At 44.9% G+C, this 21037-nt stretch overlaps 2 protein-coding genes across 6 annotated transcripts in view; one reads left to right on the plus strand and one right to left on the minus strand.

Moving 5' to 3' along the window:
* The window catches only part of NFE2L1 (nuclear factor, erythroid 2-like 1), a 33139-nt gene extending 30187 nt beyond the window's left edge, over positions 1-2952 (plus strand). For all 5 annotated transcript variants that reach the window (XM_012726287.1, XM_012726285.1, XM_012726284.1 and 2 more), the window contains one exon: positions 61-2952. In XM_012726287.1, the coding sequence (XP_012581741.1) occupies positions 61-1401 (1341 nt within the window). In that variant the 3' untranslated portion in view covers positions 1402-2952. The remainder of the gene's footprint in view (positions 1-60) is intronic.
* A 5054-nt stretch (positions 2953-8006) lies between these two features.
* CBX1 (chromobox homolog 1) overlaps positions 8007-21037 on the minus strand; it is a 20022-nt gene continuing 6991 nt past the window's right edge. The window contains exons 2-5 of the mRNA XM_004684287.1: positions 12965-13141; positions 12337-12514; positions 11673-11767; positions 8007-9489 (exon numbers count right to left, since the gene is read on the minus strand). Of these exons, the coding sequence (XP_004684344.1) occupies positions 9345-9489; positions 11673-11767; positions 12337-12514; positions 12965-13104 (558 nt within the window). The 5' untranslated portion in view covers positions 13105-13141 and the 3' untranslated portion in view covers positions 8007-9344. The remainder of the gene's footprint in view (positions 9490-11672; positions 11768-12336; positions 12515-12964; positions 13142-21037) is intronic.

The following is a 21037-nucleotide window of genomic DNA, read 5'->3' on the forward strand; positions in this document are numbered from 1 at the left end:
CTGGGGTGCGGTGGGGGGGGGTCGGTTCCAGCCGATGGTGATGCTCTTCTCCTCTCCCAGGCCATGGAAGTGAATACATCCACGAGCGAGATCCTGTACAGTGGCCCTCCTGGAGACCCATTGAGCACCAACTACAGCCTTGCCCCCAACACGCCCATCAATCAGAACGTCAGCCTGCATCAGGCATCCCTGGGTGGCTGCAGCCAGGACTTCTCCCTCTTCAGCCCCGAGGTGGAGAGCCTGCCTATGGCCGGCAGCTCCTCGCTGCTCCCACTGGTCCCCAGCAATTCGACCAGCCTCAACTCTACCTTCAGTTCCACCAACCTAGCCGGGCTTTTCTTTCCACCCCAGCTCAATGGCACAGTCAATGACACAGCAGGCCCTGAGTTACCTGACCCCTTGGGGGGTCTTTTAGACGAAGCCATGCTCGATGAGATCAGCCTGATGGACCTGGCCATTGAAGAAGGCTTCAACCCTGTGCAGGCCTCCCAGCTCGAAGAGGAGTTCGACTCTGACTCCGGCCTCTCCTTGGACTCCAGCCATAGTCCTTCCTCCCTGAGCAGCTCTGAGGGCAGCTCTTCCTCCTCCTCTTCCTCTTCCTCCTCCTCTGCTTCTTCCTCAGCTTCTTCCTCCTTTTCAGAGGAAGGTGCCGTTGGCTACAGCTCTGACTCCGAGACTCTGGATCTGGAAGACACTGAGGGTGCTGTGGGCTACCAGCCCGAGTACTCCAAGCTCTGCCGCATGAGCTACCAGGATCTCTCCCAGTTCTCCTGCCTGCCCTACTTGGAGCATGTGGGCCACAACCACACGTACAACATGGCGCCCAGTGCCCTTGACTCTGCCGATTTGCCACCACCCAGCACCCTCAAGAAAGGCAGCAAGGAGAAGCAGGCCGACTTCCTGGATAAGCAGATGAGCCGGGATGAGCATCGAGCTCGAGCCATGAAGATCCCCTTCACCAATGACAAAATCATCAACTTGCCCGTGGAGGAGTTCAACGAGCTGTTATCCAAATACCAGCTGAGCGAGGCCCAGCTGAGCCTCATCCGCGACATCCGGCGCCGGGGCAAGAACAAAATGGCCGCACAGAACTGCCGCAAGCGCAAGCTGGACACCATCCTGAACCTGGAGCGGGACGTGGAGGACCTGCAGCGAGACAAGGCCCGGCTGCTGCGCGAGAAGGTGGAGTTCCTGCGGTCCCTGCGGCAGATGAAGCAGAAGGTCCAGAGCCTGTACCAGGAGGTGTTCGGGCGCCTGCGGGATGAGAACGGGCGGCCCTACTCGCCCAGTCAGTACGCGCTCCAGTACGCCGGGGATGGCAGCGTCCTCCTCATTCCCCGCACCCTGGCCGACCAGCAGGCCCGGCGGCAGGAGAGGAAGCCCAAGGACAGGAGAAAGTGAGCCTGGGGAGCAAGGGGGGTTGATGCTCACCAAGTTGGAAACTGGAGAAGGGCTGGGCCTGGACCTGGACCTACCGCGGGGACTCTAATGCCTTCTTATCCAATAGATCTTCTCAGAGGGGCTGACCACAGGCAGTGGACAGGAGGCGGGCGCAGGCGCTCTGGCTCAGCTTCCCCACGGGGGGTGGTGGAAGTGGCCAGAATGTTTGGGTGGACAGGGTCCTCATCCCTGCCCCTTTCTGTTGAGGGAAGGGGTGGCGTTGGCATTGCTGGAGACCGACAGGGGAAAGAAGGGACCTGGAGAAGAGAGGAAAGTAGTGGAAAGTCTCATTCCTGGACGGAAGGGAAAAAAACCCCAAAAAATCAAAGCGGGAAGAAAATCCAAGGCCAGGGCTCCAGGCAGCAGGTTTGAGGTGGGACTAGGTAGTGGTGTGAGTAGACCCCACTTCACCCGGGGAGGGCTGGTGCGCAGGCAGGGCAGGGCTGGGAGAGGCTTCGTCAGCTTGCTGCTCCCTGCACCTCGGCACCCTGGAGGGGCGCTCCTGGGCCGACTGCAATGTAGGGGAGCAGCTGGGCTTGGGGGTTCAGGGTCACTGGATAAGGTGGACGGGAGCGGTCACGAGGCCCTGTGTTGCCACAGCCCCACCACCAAGCATGTCACTCTCTTCCCTGCCACTCCGTCCCCCACTGTGCCCAGTTACCCTGAGCTGAGGCGTCTCCTACCAGCGCCTGCATGCAACCGCTGTTCTCCGCCCTTGCCCCTCAGCCCTGCCAGGGCAGGGGCAGGGGGAAGCCAGGCAGTACTCAGCACAGCACCCGGAGCGGCCCTTCCCGCAGGCCTCCCCTACCAACAACTGGGCTTGTCACTGGAAAACAAAACTACAAAACCCAGCAACAAAAAAATTAGTCCTCTTAGACTTTCTTGCGCTTTGATTTTTTAGGGCTTGAGCCCTGTTTCACTTATAGGGAATAGAATGCTTGTGTTGAGTAAAAAGGAGAAACCCCAATATTCAAAGCTGCTAAATGTTCTCTTTGCCATAAAGACTCCGTGTAACTGTGTGAACACTTGGGATTTTCTCCTCTGTCCTGAGGTCTCCGTCTGCTTTCTTATTTTGGGGGTTGGGGGTTTCTTTCTAGAATGAGCGGTGCATGTAACGGGAATGAGCGCACACCCTCCCTCCACGCAGGCGCTCATAGCCCGGCTTAGCCAGGGCTCCTGGAGGGCTGCCCAGGGCGGCGGAGGGCGCTCCAGGGAGCCCAGACCCGCCGGCCCTTTAGAGCTGCCACTGCTGCCTCCACCTGCCGGCGGGCATGGGCTGCCCCAGGCAGGCAGGAGTCTGGGAGGACGCTGATCGCTGATCGGCCTTCAGCCGGGGGGCACTGAGCAGTAGGAAGAGAAGGCACAAGCCTGGGAAGTGCTTTTATAAATTATTTTCCTTGTAGATTTTATTTTTAATTTATCTCTGTGACCTGCCAGGGAGAGGGAGAGTGAGCGAGCGAGCGAGAGATGCTGTGAGCACATGACAAAATAAAATACAATGGATGATCCTTTCTCAAGTGCAATTTTTCCCTACTTTGAATTTAAACAGCCCCTGGTTGGAGGACCGGCCACCCTGCACCTCAGGCAGCACCCACGTGGGAAGGTGGGAGTGTGTAGAGGAGGTTGATAATGGGGAGCTAAGACAAAAGAAGTCTTAACTATTGCACAGAACCTTCCAGGCAGGTGTTCTGTAGCTCTCTGCAGGGATTGCCAGCTGAATCCTTTCAGGAAGGCTTTAGAATCGTTTTATAAAACCTCTCTCTCAGGGTCAGGCTAGGTGGAGGTGGTGCACCTGGCCCAGCTCCTTACCTGTCTGCCTGCAACAAGCTGCGTTTAACCTTGACTCTGCTGTTAGTGCTCAGGTGGTCCCGCTCAGAGGGGAGCAGAGCCCTGGAGGGTGGCCCACCCTGATGACACCCGAGAGCCATGGTGTGCGCCCGACACTCGCCAAGCACTGCAGTGTACAGCCCGGCTGAAGAGCAGCAGGAAGCTAGACCCCAGGGGTTAAGGTACTAGAGACCTTCCAGCTGAGGGGACTAGTCTGTTTTCCCTCAAAAAACCCAGGAAACCCTGCTGTGCCGCCAAGTCTGTGAAGAGCTGAACGCGTCAAGGTGCCTCCATCAGGTGCCTCCGGGTGGCCGCTGGAGTTGCCGCCTGCTCCACTCAGGGTAGGTACTACGAGCACGTGGGGGCCGAGGCTCACCGACCCGGGAGTCTGTAGGCAAGGCGGAGCGCCAGGGTTCCCGGGGCCCCGGAGCTCCTGTGTGCGGGCTCAGTCCTTGAACATGCTGCCACAGTCCTAAGAGTGGCATAGGACTCTGAGCAACACTCGTTTCTGTTGTCGGAAAAATCATGACACATATTTGCTTGAAAAACAAAAGGCGTCGTAACTTTTCCGACAGCCCAGTATTTGTTCAGTTTACAATGGTCTTTCCTCCACCTCTAATTGGAAAAGGTTGGTCAATCAAGAGCGCTATTCCTAATGGACGAAGGTCTGTGAGCCAGTTTATAAAACCAAGTTTCTTTAAAAAAGCTGAAAAGGTCAAACAACTTTTTGAGTAAAACAAATTATGGAAAGTAAACTGTGACAAGCAGAATTCAGTTATGTAATGTTTTCATGTGCCTTCTTGAAATATGCGTATACAGACTTTGGGTCATTTATTGCAGTTAGGCTCTCTTGGCAACTTATTTTAACAGATGTAAAGAAAAGGTCCTTGCTGTACCCCTCTGCTGGAGTTGTCTGGGTAGAGCAGTGTATTTTTGTCGTCCCCTCCCCTGTGCTCCCTTAAGGGAAGATGTACAGTTGTGTCGGGGATCGTGCTGATTAGCTGTGGCTTTGGGCCAAGTTGGTCAGCGCTCCTGTGAGGTTGACCTCTTTTTGCTGCTGGCAGGTAGAGTGGGTGTTCCGGCTTCAAGGCTTTTCTGGCAGGGGGAGGGGAGGACTCCAGGCCTGTGAAAGAGCTGCCACACCTAAGAAGTGGAGATGAGTGGGCCTCAGGTTTCATAAGGACCAGCCTTCAGGGTGACATGCTTGCTGGGTTGGAGGGCTTCTGGCGTCTTGACCAGCTGTGGGGTTATTCAAGCTGATTTCCTAACATTTTATTCATGGGAGGAGTAGAAACTGACTCACTGCTTAACCTCTGCCCTGCAGAGATGTCACCCATCAAGTAAGGCCTATTTCAGTGTCAGTTAAGAAGCCAATCTAGAAGCGAGGGGTAGTCATCTGCCCAGACCTGGCCTCCATGGCTGCTGTCCTGCCTGCTGGGAAGCGTGGAGCAGTGTCAGTGAGTGGGGGCTAGGGGGTACTGCATGAACTATTTTTCAGGCTACCCTCATCCCTTTCACAACCCCAGACCTTGCTGTTCTTCAGGCTTGTTTGGCAAATAGCTGGAAAAATTTAAGTGCATGCACAAAGCCACCTCTTCAAGGCTCCTGCCTTGTTTAGTCGGCACTGACTTCGAAGCGTAGATTTCAAAGTTGTGACTGGGTGGTTGTGAGGCAGTGCCTCACAGGAGGCGGCGGCGAGAAGTCGCTTTCTTCATGCCGGCCATGTACAAACAGGTATAGACTGGGTGCTTCTCTGGAAATCAACTATCCCAACCAAATGTAGAAAATAGGAATTCTTTTATCAAAACTCGTGTGCTTGATTATTGCCAGTCTTGTTTACTTTAATCTCTGGTCCGTGTGGGAGGTGAAGGGATCCCTGACAGACCTCGGAGTTGGCATTTTGTCAGTGTACTGAGAACAGTGACCCTTCCCACCGTTAGTGCTCACACAGAGCTTGTGGGGACTAGGGAATGTCTAACTGTAAGACCTGATCTGGCTGCTCATCTTGGTTCTGTCCAGGGCTTCACTGAAAGTTGAATCTGCCTGAAGCAGTTGAGAAATTCAGAGGAGTAAGAGTATGGGACCTTGCTAAAGAGGTGTTGGCAAAATCTGGGCTAGGAACCCATGGCTGCTTTTTTGAACACAAAAATACCAATAGAACTTAAAGCTGCTGCTTTACCAGTTACTGTAGAGTGGATGGTTTGCATGGTATTGTTATTTAATTCCAGCTATTTCAACCAAACCAAAACTTAATTCACATGGAAGAGGTAAAGACACTAAGGAGTTAAACACAAATGTAATTAGGCTAACTTAATTGTCTTAAACTTACAATCTTCAGCTAGGGGCTGAAGCTCTAACTGAAACAAAGGGCTTGTGTCCCAGAGCCAGGCCCCACAGTCCCAGCCTGACCCCAGGCTATGCCAACAGTCAACAAGGCAGGCTTGGTCAAAGTCAACTGGGATTTAAAAGTCCTCCTGGGGTAAACAGAGGCTTTGACACTATCACTAACCACCATGCAAAACAACAGGGTCATAGGGTAGACCCAGACGGCTACTGAATATTTTAACACCAGCTATTTCATATGAACAAAAATGACAGGGGCTGAATGTTTGCACATACTGTAAACTCCTCAGCCCTGCTCACCTCTGACACACCACTGACCTAAGCAAAAAAAAAACAAAACAAAAAACCTTAGAAATAGACTGCTGTTTGCCCTGCAGAGCAGGGCTAACTATGCTTTTTATCCCAGCAGGGTGGTTTTACTGCAGATTTCATTTGCTTTCAATATTCAGCAATTTATTCAGTGGGAAGCTTCCAAGGTCAAGGTCGATGAGAAGTCATCTATGTAAGAGAGAAGCAGTTCTGGACACACTGACTTAGGAAGGCAGGAACTTGGAGAAAACCTCAGTGCTGGACAGTGATGTGCAAGTTAGAGACTGGTCATCTGGGGACCATAAGCTCCTCTAGCGGCCCTCCTTAACCACTCTCCAAAGGACGCCTCCACCTGAGGACTGCCTTGCTCTCTACTGCTGAAAGGTGAGAGAAACCAAGATCCCTTTCCTAAGCTGAATGTTGACCTGGCACCTCTATTTGTATTTCACTCAAATTTGAGGAGGAAATTCAGAGCCTAGACTTATTTTAAGTTTTCACTGAGCACATCTTCATGAAGTGACCCAGCTTACATATCACATTTTCGTGATCAGGTTAATGTGATCTCAGACAGAACCCAACTTCAGCATCTAGAACCATTGTAGCAAGAGCCAAATTTGAAATTCAGGATTCCAGCTCCACCAAATTAATTTGAAGTACCAATTATGGTATTTTTCCTTCCTTCCTTTCTGCTTTATAATGCAGATTCCCAGAGCCACAGGCCAGACTATAAAGATGTGCTGAGCACACAAGGCCAAACATCCCATGGTCATGCATTAAAATCAAATTGAGCAGAGTGAATGAGTTCTGGAATGTAAGATTATATCTTAAAATAAGCACTTAAAAACTCAACTATTAAAATTACTTCAAGTTGATAGAATTTCAAATGACACTGGAAAGCAGAAAGCTTCTGCAGTCTTTCTCCTGCATTTAATATACTAAGTAGAATCAGCTCAACAGAAAGACCGAGTTATTTCTTTTTTAGTTGGCTTTCCAGCCTTCCTTACCTCAATGATAAGATCACTGCATGGTAAACTGTTTTTGTAATAGTAACTAAGGAAGTAGCCAATCTTGTTTCAACTCGGTTGATAGCCTATGATGATGCAATTTCACTGACGTCATAAAACTATTTTCCTGCTGTCCAAAGATAAACTCACCAATACTTTCCAAAGCAGACTTAAGGTCTGCTATGGCTTAAGCTTCTCAGTGCTGTGCTTTAACCCGCTGTGCCACCAGGGAGGGCCCTCTGCATTGCATTTTTGACTTCAACAAAACTTATCCTTAAACCTCAAATCTAGAAATGGTCTTACAGTTCAGGGATGCCAGAAATGACAAAGATGTAGATTTCAAAGGTTAAGGCTAAAACTGAATAGGAAACCATTCTGGGTCGACACCAGAAAGCTAAGGACTGACTTCAGTGCCCCTGACCGTGCAGCCCTCTGCACCTCACTCCAGCTCTTCATTAACCGTAGACCTGAGCTGCTGCCAGCCACAAGGGCACAGCTCCACTTTAACAGCTGTTGAGGCTTCTTGAAAGAAATATCTGCACATCAATTAAGCTGCAACAAATGTTTTGTAGTAGTGAGCAGAACACAATTATTACACTGCTTTGATCTCAGAAGAAATCCCTTTTTGTCTTTTTACAAATGACAATAGCCTAGACCCATGTTTGCTCTAAAAATTAAAGCAAAACATTAAGAAAATGGATGGCATTTCATTCATTGAGTGAAACACGTCAATTCCTGTAAAATGTGGCCAAGTTGCTACTAGCGAAGGTCAGTTCATCTATGAAATAAATCCATCAGCCAGATCGTAGTGTGGAAGTGCCTGCGTGGCTTCTGGGGTGCCAGCAGCAAGCCAGCTCTGAGCAGGCAGCACACAGGCAGAGTAAGAGCTGCATTCCCTGTAGCGACTATTACTGATGCATGCTCACTGAACAGGTGGCCAAAGAGTCAGTTCAGGGATCAAATTTTCACACCTACAGTGTTTAAGAAACAAAGCCTGCTGAATACAGAAGTTGGTTCTAATAGGCTGAAACTAAGAGAAGATAAGGATGGTTTCTGGGAAACTAAATCAAGACAGACATCAAAGATTATAAATCTATAGTTTTATTAAGACAAAAACTGACAATGTGATATGAAGTTTACATTTAAACAGTTTTCACAGAATCTAACACATGCCTACAAAGATTTTACAATGGAGTTCTAGATGCAACTCTAGATGATGTCAAGAACTGATGGATCTCATGATTCAAGACAGCACTGTGGTTATTCTTGGTATTAAAAAATTGTTTTTTGTTTTATATTTTAAAGTGAACCACTGCCCCAGTATGAAAGTCTAATCTCCTGAGACCAGGGCTCAACTCATTCAGCTCTTGAAGTGATTCAGTGGAACTTGTGCTGTCAGTGACTGAACCCTGGCACCAATGGTTTCAAAGTTCAAAAAAAAAAAAAAAAACAGGCTCCAAGAGTTTTCCACCCTAACAGCATGGGCCCTTGTCTGTCCCTACTCTCCTACCTCCTAGACCACCCTCTTCCCCTCCCCCAAATACCTCAGCCAGTGGCTTGGATGGACAAGCTGGTATTTATACTGTGTAATTGAAAAAGAAAGGGTCTTTGTGTCAATTTCAAGAATTAGCACCTCTAAGACAGAATGCTCTGCCTGTATATACACCCCAATAAAAGATTTCCCCTCTTCGGTTTCCATCCCCAAAATGGCAGCTTTGGTAGGTTACTAACTGGCTTAGTCCTTTGCTGGGAACAGTGTTAAGCTTAGGCAGAGAACACCTTGGCTTATAAGTTTCAGGCATTCACAGCTTTTAAACAGTCCTCACGGTCCTCATTCATGACGCCAATAACATTTTTGGAAAAGATAAAATATTCTGGACATAGAACCAAATCATTGGTTAGTTGTTCTTTCCATTGTTTCACCATTTCCCGAATCAGGCCCCAAATTTTAACAAAAAGTGATCCTCCCCATCTCCCTTCCTCCCCACCCCCCACCCCAAATAATACACCAGTAATAGCCAAAAACTACACACATGCTACGCTGTGAAAATGCAGAGTTAACACTATTGGGAAGAAGGCTGTGGGTTGTGGAGATGCTCTTTGAAGATCTACAGTATTTTTTTTTTGCTCTCCCACACACCCATTCTGCAAATTTTGTCCTTCATAGAAGGCCTTTTTCTCAGCCAAGTGCAGAGTGGGTTGCCTTGAAACAACTATCCTCCTTCCCCTCCTCTGGGATGGGTGTGCAAACTATACAGCATGGAACAGCTTTAAAGCACTTGGGCTGCTGTAGGGCACAGAATCTATACTGGCTCTTCAAAGGACATCTTCTCAAGCCACCTCTATGGTGTCAAGCAGAACTCCTTTCCTCCCCACTTGAAACCCACAGTCAGATGTGACAGGGGCTGATACTCAAGAGAGTTAATTCTTGTCATCTTTTTTGTCATCATCCTCCGAGGGGTAAGAGTGCCACGTCAGCCTTTCCTCATAGAAGGATATGACAACCTGTGGGCACTTGACATTGGCTTCCTTGGCAGGGACCAGGTCAGCCTCATCAGAGTTCTTCCTGCAGAACAAAGCAGAGAGACTTTGAGACTTGGTGCTGGTGGGTCTCCTAACTTAGATCACTTAAGGGACAGGGCTTTAAAAAATATTAATTCCAGAAAAGTAGGCTGGGGAGGGTCTAAGTATCATTTACTGGCAGCTTTTAGTTAAGTGACATCTTCGGAGAGCTCGTGCTGAAATTCTCCTTTGGATATATTTGTCAAAAGCGAAGTCACCTAACACATCTAAACCTCTGGGAAAGGAGGGAAGCATGACTCAGACTCTGCGGGAAGGCAGAGCACCACACTCTTCCAACAGAGTACCACACTCTTCCAAAGGCCATATCCCAGCTGATAAGAACCCACTGAGGTGTCCTGCTTTGTTATCAGATTTAACGCCATGTCACATAATTATTTACAATCCATCTGATACTAGCCAAAGCCAATGCAGATGGATACTTTCTTGCTGACTCACAAATACACTGTTTACCATTACCAAATGCCATGCACACAAAGATATGCCACAACTCCCAGGTGCTTTGAAATGGTGAGCTTCAGCACTGGGAGGTAGAAAACGAAGGAACTGTTAACAATTCTATTTTTTCGAATTTTTAAACACTCAAAATTTTGAAAACCACACACATATTAAAGGACTGAGGAAATAGCTCACTGGGGTAGCAGCATAGAGCAGGCAGCAGACCTATGACAGTATCTGACAAGAACTACCCAAAACTTCCAAACCCCATAATAGCTAAGCTAAAACCACAGCCTCACAGAACCAGAAGAGAGAAAGCCAGTAACACGTGCTGCTTTCAACAATATTCTAAGAGACTGGGATGGAGCAGCAGTTAACAGTGGTGGGAAGGGGCAGGGGCCTGAAAACTGCTGCCCCCCCCCCAATTCATAACTGTTCTCTGGGTCAGTGTTCTCTGAGTTAGGGGACACTCATTTCACTGAATAAAAAAACATACTCTTTTGGAAATGGACAAGCATCTCCACTCTCCAGGAAGAGCACATTAAAATGCACTTAGTTTTATAATCAACATTCACTCTTAGCCTATAGAGTTACATTCAGCTATAATCTCTGCACACTCCATGCGCCCACCAAAGGAGCGCTATCCTCGGCAATGTGGAGACTAACAACTCAGACTGCTGACATGCAGGCAGAGAAAGTGCATTCTAGCTGGATGAGTAACTCTTGGTATCAGTGATGTCTCCCCATACGCAACACCTTAAAAGCGAACATTTCTCCTACAGGATGAAAACAATACGTCAGCTAGAAAAGGGTGGCTGATTTAGTAAACACCAAGGAACCCAGAGGAAGGAAACAGGTTTAGCCACTGTGTTAACAGCAGGCTTCAGGGCTGTTCAAGATAGGCTTCTCTGGCCACCTTCTACAGAGGAAAAGGAACAAGTAAGTTTCTATAGAAGTTCTGTACTGACAAGAGGACAAAGCCTCTAGAATTCTGCTGCCATCAGCAAAAGCTCAGAATTATTTACTCCTAACTTGTATCCAAGGTCAATGACTGAAGCCCACAAAAGAGAGGGAGGAAAACTTCCTTTTAGAAAAAAGCAGGTAAAATGTTCAAGATTTTGGGCTAATTACCGTTCTTAAGAATCTCAAGACAACTGCTCTCATTAAGCAGCTTCAGAGTATTACTACCACTGGTTTTTATATTCAAAATGGGAAAAGGTAGACTTGTTCTCTGCTTAGTACATTAAAGGAAATCTTGCTGACCCCTGCTGGCTGATCCTTGAATTAAGAATATGCACCCACTGAAAAGGAATCTAACAATCAAGGAGAAAGGAAGAGCTAAATTCTAACAATGAAGTCTGACAGCTGATTCTGGTCCAGCTGACCTTTCAGGAAAGGTTAATAAGGAAGGGTGGTTCAATCACATTTCTTATTTTTTCCCCTTCATTTACAAAAGTGAAATGTGATTCTCCTATCCCCTCTCCACTTCTAGATTTTCTCCTATCACCTAAAAAAAAAATGGACAAAGATCTAAGAACCCTAAGGGCCCCTACCTGTAACTCATGAGTCCAGGTTGGTAGTCAGGCCGAGGGTCACTATCGAAGGGCTATGCCATCTTAAAGATTTTCACAACTGGGCGACTGGAATTTCGATGGTCCAACTCTTTTCCTCTGGCATGGAACAGATGGGAAGAAGAAAACAACAACCACACAGAGCAACTGGCAGACTCACCATTTCATCAGGAACATGAGTTCTCCACTGGAGTCTGTAGCTCCAATAATCCGCTCTGGCTCCAAACCCCGGGCAAAGCCTCGTGGTTTTTCTGACTGTAAAAATCAAACGGATGAAACCATTTAAACTAAATGAGGCTGTTACTCAGACTGTAGTCATTACTGTTTCTTTGGCTAAAGTAATAACCTACTTTTGCCAATCTTTCACCAATACCTTGGCTCCAAACCACAAGCCTTTTAGAATCCTGATTATTTCATCAACATTTAAAATGTCTGTGGCTTCTTCACAGGTAAAAAGGGAACTACATCTCAAGCAATGTAAATGTTCGAAACTCTTCACCCTCAAAACATGACTTACTTTAAGGTATTCAAACCTGTGATGATAAAACCTTGAAAGTGATCTATTTACAGGAGTGAATTCACTTGCACTCATGCCTGTCTCATAAGAGTTACACTTGTTCCTGAATCTCTCATTAATTAAGCGTAGATTAAGTGGTCATGAGTGAGCCCTGAATACTTCGTAAGCATTAACTTAAGATTATGGAAGGACTCAGACAGTTGCAGAGATCCAAGCAGAGCAGAGCAAAAGTGCTTCAAGGACTGCTTTTAGCTTCCCTGAGAGCAGCAGGGATTCTAAATTAGTAAAAGTCTAATTTCTGCCTTACCTCTTCTTTCTTCTTCTTTGGTTTGCTCTCCTCTCCCTTATCTTCAGAATCAGAGTCGGCTTTGCGCTTGCCTCCCTCTGATTTATCTGTCTCATGTGCTGTTTTCTGTGACTGAAGAAACTCAGCAATGAGGTCCGGGCAATCCAGGTTCTCTTCTGGCTCCCACGTGTTGTCCTCACTGAAACCAGAGGGCACAGTGAGTCACACTTTTCCACTCAGAGTTAGCATAGTCATTTGAAGGAGGCACAGGAAGATGAGAGCTGGTGTCCTCGGAAAAAAGTAGTTAATGAATGATAGTAACTGGATGTTGTCTAAGACTAGAACTTGAGAGCTGAAACTTCTTCGGGGGGGGGGGCAGGGCAGGAAGGCTTTTAGTACAAACTAAAAGTTTGGTAACTTGCCTCTCTTCAAAGAAAAATTACTTTTACTAAAAGCCAAACACAAAAAAGTTCCTCAGAAATTAGTCTTGTATTACAGCATTTTGTATATACAGTTCCTTTTCCTAATTAGAATATAAACCATGAACAACCAAGCCTGAGTCAGAGCACCCTAGGCCACACACATTTTAGGCTCCCAAGATCTAACTGATGATTCAATGAATGTAATTACGTGTGTCAATTAAACTTACTCAGAGAACCCTTTCCACTTTAGGAGGTATTCCACTTTGCCCTTTACCACTCGACGATCAAGAACTTTTTCCACCACATATTCCTCTTCCTCCTCTTCTAGCACCTCCTCCACTTTCTTCTTGTTTTGCTTTTTCCCCATAGTGCCCGCCAGCTTTCTGGTATAAAGGGTGACGCTGCTAAAATGATAAAGGAAAGAAAAAAGGTATTAGAGCACACTCTTCTTGGTTAGTTGAATGTTAAATGGGAAGAGAATGAAGGCCATCACACACGACTTTAGTAAGATACACTGCTTATATTGTGGTGTTAATCTTCAATAGGCAATAGTTTTGAGTTCATAAAACAGTCCCAACTAATCACAGCGGTATTTTATTTTTGCATATCCACATAAAACAAGGGGTTAAGTCTCAGCACTATGAAGCTATTCGCAGCCACTGCAGCTTGAGTTCAAGCCCCGGCCAGGGAGCTGACCCACAAATGGCTGGGCAGATATCCCCTGTCTCGCCTGCTGTTCCCCTCAGCAGTGTATTTCAGTAGATCTGCCTGTTCTGCACCCCACTCTGTCTCTGATGAATCCTCTCACCCCCCGCCACCTATATCCCACCTATATCCTAGTTCTTGTATGCAAAACTAAATCTTAAAAAAAAAAAAGCAGGCCTCCTAGAAACAATGTAACACCCAAACTTATAAACATTTCACCCTCTATCTTTCTTCAATTTTACTATTTTCCATTTCATCACAGTAATGGACTTAAATTTTTACTGTGGGAAATAGCTTGTCCTATTTATTAAACATCTAATTTATCCTTTTGAAGTTACATATAATTCCTTCTTTTGTATTGTTAAAACACTTTTGAAATCTAGTGATTCTCTATGTAATCTGTTCTGAATGCCACCCTGAATTTACAACTTGCAAGTTTCTTATTAACTTTTAATTATTAATTTGTTTTCTGATTTATTTCTCAAGAAAGACTTGGAAAAATGCCAGAATAACCATGAAGTTCTCTAAATTAGAGTACTGTAGCAATTTGGAACAGTTAGTACAGGTACTATAACCTAAATTTATTATTTTGTAAAAATGTATTACCGTCTGGGTTATCTCTAAAGGTTTTCCCAGTGCTAAAATTCTAGCCCCAATACATTAATTTTCTTTAGTCCACACCCAAATCCTTTTGATTACCAATTTATGTCAGTAGGTGGCGCCATATCAATAGACTCATGATAAAATTCACCCACAAAAACTGGCCAAAGTCTAAAAGATGAATCACAGTTGCAGTTACAAAAAGACCAAGAGTAGAGCAGATGATCCATGACAATAGTTACTGCTGTGTTTAATTTAATGCCAATTTGTGGTTTAAAATACAATCTTTTGTAAAAGAATCATCATCTTGGCCTAGTTATTTTATCTACTGATGTTTAGATTTATGTTCCAAAAGTACCTCCGCCCTAGTATGCAAACCTAACTTACTGAAACAAGAAACATTTGCTGGGCTACTAAAAATTCCAAAATACTGCCAGATACTAGAGATTAAAGAGAAAAATGGCCCCTGCTGTCCTAAAGTTTAGTACCTGGCTTAAAAAAAAAAAGACATCTCAACCAAAGGTGAAGTCTGAACTTTCAGAGTGGTACAGAAGAATCTTTTCTGCTTTTAGGCAATACTCAAGGCCTCAGTCCACATAGCTCAGAATGCATAGTTGCCTAAAAACACATCTGTGTCCTAAGCCTATTTCTGATAATGTCCCTCTACATTTACACACTGAACACTGCTCCCCTTCAACCCCAGCCTGTACTCTGAACACAGTGCCTTTCCCTCTGCTACTGTAAGACATCAGTGGACTGAAAGTAACTGTTGGCTGACTATTGGCCAGCTTCTGATTTAGGGGGCGGGGCTGTGCTTCTTCCTGGAGGGAAAGGTTTTCAAAATTCTGGCTGCCACATGACAAGTATTATTGTATGAGAAAAGAAAAATCTAATTTTCTTTTTGAATAAAGGTAGTATTCATATAAAGTAGAACAAGTACTATTCCTTGCTTGCTTCCTTTTAACCAGCTGAAGGAATAGCAAAGACTCATCATCAGTGTTTGAGTCAAGGACAGTTAGGACAGTCCCATGTGTAGTTCTAGGTACAACACCTTCCCAGGAGGAAGAACAGAACAGAGTAAGAATGTCTTAAAGTAAGGAAACACCTCCCACCCCTAACACTACCATGGGGGAAATCTAAAGATCTCTGGATGGTCACCTCTTCTTACTCCATTTTAAAAGCTATTGGAGAAAGAAAGAATGTAGAAACAGATTTCTGCTTCTTTGTCTGTGTGCTTCCTTGGTTGGTTCACCCCAGCACCTACCTCCAGGTATTGGAGTCTTTCTATTGGAAATTATCAGCCAATTTTCCCAGTTTCTTCCTTACACAGAGTCATCCTCTAGGATCCCAGAAAAGGTATTTCTCACAATCAGTGGAAAAGTGAATTAAATGTACATCTACTCTCGCCACTCTCTCAAATGTCACACCTTCAGAGAAGTCAAGGGCTCCCTTAAATATCGATGGGCCAATTAGGCTCATACAGTTTCCAAGTGAATTACTTGAAGAGAAGCCTCTCTCTCTCTATGGCTATTTCCAAGCACAGTAGGGACATCTGCAAGGAAGGCTCTCAATTTAGGCAATGTCAGTGTAGTGCCACGACACCATTTGCCACTCTCCCAAAGCATCCTAGCAACTAAATTTGTGGCATAAAAAAACATGGGTTAAGTCTCAGCATTATGAACTATCCACAGCCACTGCAGCATGAGTCCGGCCAGAGAGCTGACCCACACTGCACAGCAGACCTCTCCAGTCTCTCTGGCTGCCCCCCTCAGCAGTGTTGTTCAATAGATCTGCCTATTCTATTCCCCATTGTCTCTGATGAATCCTCTCACCCCAGATCTCTACCTACACCTCAGCTCTTGTGCACAGAAGTAAATCTTAAAAAAAAAAAAAAAAAACAAAACAAAAAACCAAGGTGTACAACATCAAATCCCTGACAATCGGCCCTCCCTGGTGGCTCAGCGGGTTAAAGCACAGCACTGAGAAGCTTAAGCCACTTTCGCGTGAGTTCGATCCCAGCCTGCTCCGAGGAAATCCAGACGGCTAGCGTGGCAGACCTCTCTTCTGACCCGCCCGCTGCTCCCCTCAGCAGTGTACTTCATGGATCTGCCTGTTCTGCTCCCCACTGTCTCTGGTGAAGCCTCTCACTCTCCGCATCTCTGGCCTGTACCCCAGTTCTGTATGAATAAAAATAAATAAATCTTAAAAAAAAAAATCCCTGACAATCTTGACAAATATTCCCCAAGCTTCTGTACTACTATCACCTTTGATACTAGGTAGTTTTTCTAGATGTTTTTCCTACCCGAAAATTATTTATTAGCTAGAAGTCTTTATAATGTTGCTTGAAGTTGTGTGTATGCTTTTGTTAATGATTTCACTATAGGGTTTTGCTGGGTCTCCCTAAAGTGTCAATGTATTTGTGGCTGCTTCTCTTAGACTAGTTTCTCCAAAAAGGGATCTGATTATTTTCTGCCTGAGAGGACTCACTGGTAGACTCCTGTTTTTGGTATGGCCCTTTGCCTGCAGCTCTCCATCATGTTTTCAAGTCCAGCTCCTCCCGTGCAACCCTTAACTCTGACATAGTAAAGAATACACCTACCCCAGTAGGAAAGCGGTAGTCAATACCATGGTACCAAAAGGATCTCCCAGTTCCAGACTATCAATCACTTCATGTTTTTTAAATCCCACTTGCTTGCTCTCTCACTGCCAGAGGCAGTAGCCAGTGGTCTTTCTGGAACACTGTGACATAACCTGGCTCATACCTTTATGGCTTTTCCTAACTTCTGTCCTGCTTCTCAGCATTTTCTAGTCAGTTACTACTTACTCTTCTCTGCTTGCTGCTGCTCCTTGTTTTTTTCCCTTGACTTTTGGAAAGACAGCCAGCCAGGTTACACTGGAAGTATTTAGTAACAGTAATATGAGTGCTTATTACTGTGCCATTCCAAACACTTTATTCTTCTATTATGTAGAGTACACCCAAGAGTTACTAGTTCAGAGTACGGAGAGGTAGCCAAATACAGAGCTACGCTCTCCACCCCCGACCAGACCCACACTCTTAAACCACCATGAGAACTTCATGTATTTTATATGGACAAGCCATCTCAAGGCTACCACATGTTGCAGACAAAATCCTGGCGTTAACTAAACTGCTAAAACTTTTACTTAAATATTATGTGGTCTGGGCCCTCCCTGGTGGCGCACTATCCGCAGCCACTGCAGCATGAGTTCAAGCCCCAGCCAGGGAGTGACCCACATGGAGCAGCAGACCTCTCCTTTTCCTACCCACTTCTCCCCTCAGCAGTGTACTTCAGTTAATCTACCTGTTCTACAATCGCCTGCACCTCTGGCCTGTACCTCAGTTCTTGCATGCATAAATAAATAAATCTTAAAAAAAAAAATTACTTGGTGTTTCACATTTGAATTGTACTTTGTTGTTTAAAAGCCATTCTTGAAAACAATCCATTCAGATCTTACAAAACAACAGTCAAATAAAATACATCACCTAAACTGACACATAATTAAAAAACCCGCCCTCCTTTCAGTAAGCCCATCTCGTTTAGATGGACTAAACCACCTGCCCAGAATCTGGACTACCTACACACCTACAGGGAGGCTTCCTTTCAGCCTACACAAGAAAAAGGGAGATCTCTAGAGATGCACCCTCTCTACCATTTGTCATTAGTAAATAAGGAAGTGAATGGTAAGGACTTTCTTTCAGAAAAGACTTTAGGAGATAATGATTGTTGTTGAAAAACCAATGATTTTTAATTGGTTACTGGAATATAATGGTATTTGTTATTTATTAAATCAGCACACAGCAATAATGTTTTATAGTTTTAGCATCCTAGCAGTCTTCCAAGTCTTATAGTGCTAGGTAGTATAAATTTTTTAAAAAGATTTATTTATTTATGCATACAGAACTGGGGTATAAGCCAGAGGTTGGGGAGCGGGTAAGAGGATTCACCAGAGACAGAGTGGGGAGCAGCGGGCGGGTGAGGAGAGGTCTGCCACGCCATGTGGATCACCTCCTTGGCCAGGGATTCGAACTTGCGCTACAGTGGCTATGGTAGCTTCATAGTGCTGTGCTTTAACCTGTTGCGCCACCAGGGAGGGCACGGTAGTATGAATTTTTAAAGCTGAGTACCTAGCAAACAGGATAGAACTAGTGAGAAAATGTCTATGTTAAGACCTAACATTTGTCCATAGTGTCCCACTGATGGCAGCAATGGTGTGAAATCTGAAGGTCATGAACTCAGTTCTTTGAAGAGGAAAAAGTTTCTCCTTACTCACCTTTCACCCTTATACATAGGAGCTGGAAAATGGAAGCGTGACAAGGCTACTTAAAAGGCAGAAAGAAGTAAAATATAAGCCACAATTTTTGTTTTGTTTTTGAGTACTATGTGTGGCACTGTGAAAGAATACGAGAAGTAGCTGAGATGACCACATGGGCACAGTTCCTGGTGCCACCACACACACAAATTAAAAAGGGCTATCTGAGGAACTTCCACACTGATTTCTTGCTAGCTGAAAAGTTCAAATTCCAGATGTGAGGACAAGGTAACATATACAGACCTCTGAAACCAAATAAGCAGGATTTTTACACTTAAGTGTTATTTAGAATTCTTTACTAAGAAAGAATTCACAGGAAAGCAGACCTTAGATTGAGAACTTTCCACCTTTATGAGAATCAGAATCCTCTAGAGTTTATAAACACAAATGGCCAGACCCCATCTCCGATCTAATGAATCTGAAAGTAAACTAAGTATATGAGCTTAAAAAAAAAAAAAAAAAAAAGCTTTTCTAATTGCAATATAATTCAACTCCAAAAGTACTTAATGTGGGAAATCAAAGCTCCCTAGTACAAAACCTGCCTATTTTTGTTCTCTACATAAACAGATACACATATGAAAGTATACTAAATTCTACAACTTGCCTTTTTAGATAATATATCTTTAATATTCTACACAGATCACCTTTCTTAATAGTTTCCCATATGTAAGGACATATCTACTACACTCTAAACGTCTATGTGGGGGGGGGCCCTTCCTGGTGGCAAAGGGGTTAAGTCTCAGCACTTTCACTCACCAATGAGGCCAGCCTCCATCCCCAGACAGGGAGCTGACACATATGCAAGCAGCAGACCTCTCCAGTCTTGGCCACTGCTGCCCTCAGCAGTGTTATTTCAGTACACTGCTTTGTCCTGAAGGCTCCTCTCACTCCCTGCACCTCTGGCCTACACCCTAGTACTTGTTTGCATAAATTGGGAAAAAAAAAAAAACCCTCTATATTACATTTAACATCATTCAATCTAAACCTTTTTTGTGTTAGCAATGAAACTGGAAAAATAGTGCTGGAAGGATCCTCATAGCTCCTTCCATCAGGCAGGTTTTTTACTAGGAGATCATGAGTACCAGAAACATACCTCAGTTTCCTCATATGTAAAACTGATGCAACAACCCTCCCAGGACTCCTGTGAGGTGAGCTTTGATGACCTTCTAGCATTAATTATATTTTTGTGTCTGCATATATGTCCAACTGTACTGAATTATATAATGCTTTAAACTTAAGGCTAGTTTTCCAAAACCTAGTACATTAAGAACTCAAGGAGAAAACACTTTCTCTCTCATACATAAAGCTGAAATCCATGACTTCAAGAACAGTTGGGGAGAGTCAGAACACACAAGTAGTACCCGGGTCTAGCTAGTATGTGTAAAACAATTATTATAAAACAAAGAAACCAAGATCTAATTTCTGGAAGACTAAGACAGAAGAGCTAACATAGAGAAATCACATTTCATATATTGTAAGTGTAGAAACATCTCATGCTGGTCCTCCCTGGTGGTGCAAGGGGTTAAGTCTCAGCTCAAATTCAATCCCCAGCCAAGGAACTAACCCACATGGCACAGCAGACCTCTCCTGACCTGCCTGCTGCTCCCCTCAGCAGTGTATTTCAGTAAATCTGCCTGTTCTGCTCCCCACTCTGTCTCTGGTGAATCCCACCTCCCCTGGCTTACACCTCAGCTCTTGTACGCATGCATGCATGCATAAATAAATAAATAAATAAAATCTTAAAAAAAAAAACACAACAAAATACCTCGTGCTCTTCCCTTTCTTGGTTACACAAGAAAATAAACTAACCAAGCTCTAGAAGTAAATGGTAAAGGATATATTTTCCCATGAAGATAGATAAGAAGAATGGAAATGGCTGAATACAATGGAAAACTGACAAACTCATTTATTTGTGGAAAACTTTAAGATGTCTGAACTTACATGTAAATACCAAAACATCAGTTTTGATAACTGGATTAAAAAGATGTGGTACATATACGCAGTGGAATATTACTCAGCAACCAAAACAAACAAACACATGCCTTTCACAGCAACATGGATGGAGCTGGAAAAGATCATGCTTAGTGAAATAAGCCAGGAAAAAAGGGAAAAATACCAGATGGTTTCACTCATAGCAGGAGTAGAAAGGACAAGGGGAGAAAATAATAAGAACAACTATATACCAGAGACATTTTACGGGGGTGAAGTGGGGAAGGGGATCAAAAACGGTGGGGGGAGGGAAGTGCACTGGACTATGGTGATGGCACATGGGTGATTTGGTGATGGGAAGCCCACAGGGATTACAACTGAGATGGAAAAAGGCACAAATGACATAAAAATTATTCTATTTTTAAAAATACTCTAAAAAAGACCAAAAAATTTAATATTACATCATGAATATTTCCGTCTGCCATTAAAGTCTTTGCAAGAAAAAAATTTCAGTTTTGATGACACATACAGTAAAATTCATTAACAGGCCCTCCCTGGTGGCGCAGTGGGTTAAAACACAGCACTGAGAAGCTAAAGCCACTTCAGCATGAGTTCGAATCCCACCTGCCCGGAGGTAACCTCATGGCGCTGCAGACCTCTCCTGACCCGCCCGCTGCTCCCCTCAGCAGTGTACTTCGTCGATCTGCCTGTTCTGCTCCCCACTCTGTCTCTGGTGA

Source organism: Condylura cristata, unplaced genomic scaffold, assembly GCF_000260355.1.
Source record: "Condylura cristata isolate star-nosed mole 26May11 unplaced genomic scaffold, ConCri1.0 scaffold00017, whole genome shotgun sequence".
NCBI classification, from domain to species: Eukaryota; Metazoa; Chordata; class Mammalia; order Eulipotyphla; family Talpidae; genus Condylura; species Condylura cristata.